This window comes from Nematolebias whitei, chromosome 1 (assembly GCF_014905685.2).
Source record: "Nematolebias whitei isolate Nwh7 chromosome 1, NemWhi1, whole genome shotgun sequence".
Lineage (NCBI taxonomy): Eukaryota > Metazoa > Chordata > Actinopteri > Cyprinodontiformes > Rivulidae > Nematolebias > Nematolebias whitei.
Window position 1 is genome coordinate 41,680,132 of NC_056498.1, and position 3,423 is coordinate 41,683,554.

General features: G+C 41.9%; 2 protein-coding genes across 2 annotated transcripts in view; one reads left to right on the forward strand and one right to left on the reverse strand.

Moving 5' to 3' along the window:
* LOC119415494 (endophilin-A1-like) overlaps positions 1-255 on the reverse strand; it is a 2,789-nt gene extending 2,534 nt beyond the window's left edge. Inside the window, exon 1 of the mRNA XM_037682674.1 lies at positions 247-255. Within this exon, the coding sequence (XP_037538602.1) occupies positions 247-255 (9 nt within the window). The remainder of the gene's footprint in view (positions 1-246) is intronic.
* Positions 256-427: 172 nt separating this feature from the next.
* Positions 428-3,423, forward strand: part of LOC119410438 (acidic leucine-rich nuclear phosphoprotein 32 family member B) — a 7,083-nt gene continuing 4,087 nt past the window's right edge. The window contains exons 1-2 of the mRNA XM_037677351.1: positions 428-583; positions 2,993-3,142. Of these exons, the coding sequence (XP_037533279.1) occupies positions 530-583; positions 2,993-3,142 (204 nt within the window). The 5' untranslated portion in view covers positions 428-529. The remainder of the gene's footprint in view (positions 584-2,992; positions 3,143-3,423) is intronic.

A 3,423-nucleotide genomic window follows, 5' to 3' on the forward strand; every position in this document is an offset into this window, starting at 1 on the left:
GTTTAAATAAGTCTTTAAAATATAAAATTATATTATTTAAATGACTTTAAAGTATATATGAATAAATTGTATTGTTTTATGTTTCGGTAAACTGCAACTGCTTTTGTTCCGTGGGTCCTTGAAAGCAGCAAACGAGTTGACCCACTTTTACGCACGCCGAACGTTTTGCGTCAAGTTAATGACAACTTCCGATTGAATGTGTATTTTTCAAAATAAATGCAAAATTAAAAAAAAAAACATAATTACCTCGTTCATTCACTTTTATATGCAGAATTAATTGTGTTCGTGAAGTTGTTGAAATAATATGGGAATAATCAGAAAATATTGGTGGAAGCTAACATAAAATTACGTAATTCGCGCTTCCACGCAACGCCACACGGTTTTATTTGTGTAGGTTTAACCGGAAGCTCTTACCCCAATTCTTTCTAACTTCACTTTGGTTCCGCGTGTTGATGTTGAAGAGATAGGACCGAGGAGAAACTGTTTTCTGCAGCATAGAGCGTCAAACTCGGGTCGAAAGTAGCGGAAAATGGACATGCAGAAGCGGGTTTCTTTAGAGCTGAGGCACCGGTCTCCAGCGGAGGTGAGTCCCGGTGTTTTCACGGCGCCGCTGCAGGGTCAACTGGACCGGCAGACGGAGGAGGAGGGGTGCAGAGCACATGGTTGCCGGAGCCCCTCTATCCAAAAAGTGCCAGCACGTTTATTTATTGATTAAAACTTAACTCTGACTCAAAAGTAAAATAAAATTTAGCTGCGCATTTAATCAGTTTCACTGACTTCCGGTGCTCGCGCTCCCGGTTTTTCCGTTGCTCGTAAAAAGTTGCGCAGTTGTTTACTGCGTTCACAATTTTTCATAATGTTCACATTCAGGGGAAATATTTACTGCAGATAATTAAACTCTTTATAGTTGTGCACAATTTTATATACGTGATAATGTAAGAAAACTTTTTCAAGTTTGTTTTTTGCTTGAAATCTACAACATCCGTGTCCATTGGGTCCGACTATTACCTGGAATTACATTCCCGCAAACCTACATTTCTGTGCAAAAGGACACCAATAATTTGTTTTAGGTCATTAATAAACTCCGTTCTCTATGAAAATGATACGTTTTTATAATTACTTTTCTTTATTACGATTAGTATGAAGTTATGCCAACGATGCGGTTTTTATAGTTTTAGATAAACAGCATAAAAATGCCTTGTAATAATTCTCAGTAAATTAAATAAAACTCGGGCTCTGTCTATTTTCAGTCGGCTTGTTTGTTTTTGTTTGTGGTTCCGTTTTGATGCTAAACGATGCTACGCGTTTCCAGAAAGTAGTCCGAGCCCGGTTATGTAGCCCGTGCTAAGGGCGCGTGCTACTGCTAGGCTTAGCTAAAGCAGCTAAACCGACATTTTCTTCACTCTTTCTACTGCCTAATTATATTTTAATTGTATTTTAAGGTGCTATTCATCATTCTTTATCATTTAAATGCTTTTCGGAGCGATTTTGCGTCATTTTGGTTTTTTTAAGAAACAACAGGGGCGGTTAACTGAGTTAGCTCACGCGACGCTGCTCGTGTTTTGAGTAGTTTATAAACAGACCGGGTTGCCAGATGGGAAGAGACGAAATGTCGTATTTGAGCGTTAAAACTTTAGCGTTTTCATCCAAGCTGCGGTATGCACGGAGAGTGGACGCGCTTTGTCGTTTAGCTACTGGTTGTGGTGAGGTTAATGAAACGTTTTTTTAATGCACGGAAATACCAAAACTATTGATTGTGCTTTTTTAATAACTTCTTATCGTGTACTCCTTACAGCAGGGGTGTCAAACTTTGACACCTGTGCCTTACAGCCATCCTATATTTACGATTATTATCGTATATCTGGCAACACAGTAACAGGTCCGCGGGTCGGGACCGTTCCAACATGGATGTTACTCCTCACTGGGCCGGTTCCGTTTAGTCTTGGGCACTAGTTTGCCTTAAAGGATCTCTTTCTTGTCCAAAAGTTTGGTAATACTGTAAAGTTATATTTTGTATTAATTGTTTAAGGTTCTTTGTTGTCATTTGCATCACATGTGCTACATGAGGTGGAACGAAATTGTGTACTCACGGTCCCAATTACACCCAAAAATAGCAAAATCATTAAAGTATTAAAAAGACACAGTAGACAAGGATCTAAGATATACACTAAACAGTAATAATGTAATATAATGCAGTATTTTAAACAGAAACCTGAACATACACAATGTATGGGTTGAAATGGTCAAACGTGTGCAACTTGTGATGTTTAGCAGGAGTACAAACAGTCATCCCTGAGGACCACACATGCACCGTCAGTCCTCCACCCACGAGGCAGCGCCGGACTGCTTCATGTGTTCAGTCAGATTAATGTGTAAAATGACAACAATGTCTTGGAACTAATCTGATGTATCTGAAAATATGTTTTGATCCAGCTGTTTGTGACGGGGCTCTGCAGCAGAGTTTCATCAGCAGCGCTCCTCTTCATCGTTCAGTCTTCATCATTTTCGGCTGCAGGTTGACTCATTTCTTCATTCTGTCGACGCGCTCCGGTTCAAATGAAAGCACTGAGCGTCGGTCGGTGTCCAAAATTTCTATCAGTACAATGGAGCTCGCACCGGAGCAGTTTATCTACATCGTTTACCCAGAGTGCATTGCAGCGTGCATAACATGACGACATCCCTCTCAGAGACTTGTCGACGATTACTGTTAATCAGTAAATCTGGTAAAAGCTGAACGTAAATCTTGCTCTGAGCTTCTGCAGGTTGATGTTCTGGATGTTCTGCTCCATGTGCGATGAGTTCAGGTACTTCAGTACCTGAACCCTCGGGGTTGATCCTGTTTCTGTTGAGTGACTCGGCGCAGACGTCCGTCCTGGAGGCTCGGGTCAAAAACGTTTTGTTTACAAACTGCGTCGTCACAACCAAACTCGGAGGCGTGCGGTTCAGTGACAGCATGCGGGTTCTGGACTAACTGGTGTTTTCCTGTCCCCAGGTCCAGGAGCTGGTTCTGGACAACTGTCGCTCCAGCGAGGGGAAGATCGAGGCAATCACGGAGGAGTTCTCCAACCTGGAGCTGCTCAGCCTCATCAACGTCGGGCTGACCAGCGTGGCAGACATCCCCAAGCTAGCCAAACTCAAAAAGGTGGGTTCTGGTTCTGACCCGGAACCCTGCCGACCTCAGGGTCCGGCGAGTAGAAAAAACGTAACGTTCTGTTCGTAGTTCTGTTTCTGACGCCCAGTTTAAACAACGAGGCGACAGAAATGTGACGTTAAAAAATATTTTAAACGTTTGAGCCATTGATCTGTTTTTATTCGAGCTAAACGTTTAAAAATGATCTCACAGGGTTTGGGTCACAGTTGAAGCATTTGAGGACGTTCAACAATGAAAGTCTTAAATGATCAGTAACAGGTTGTTTAGGTCAG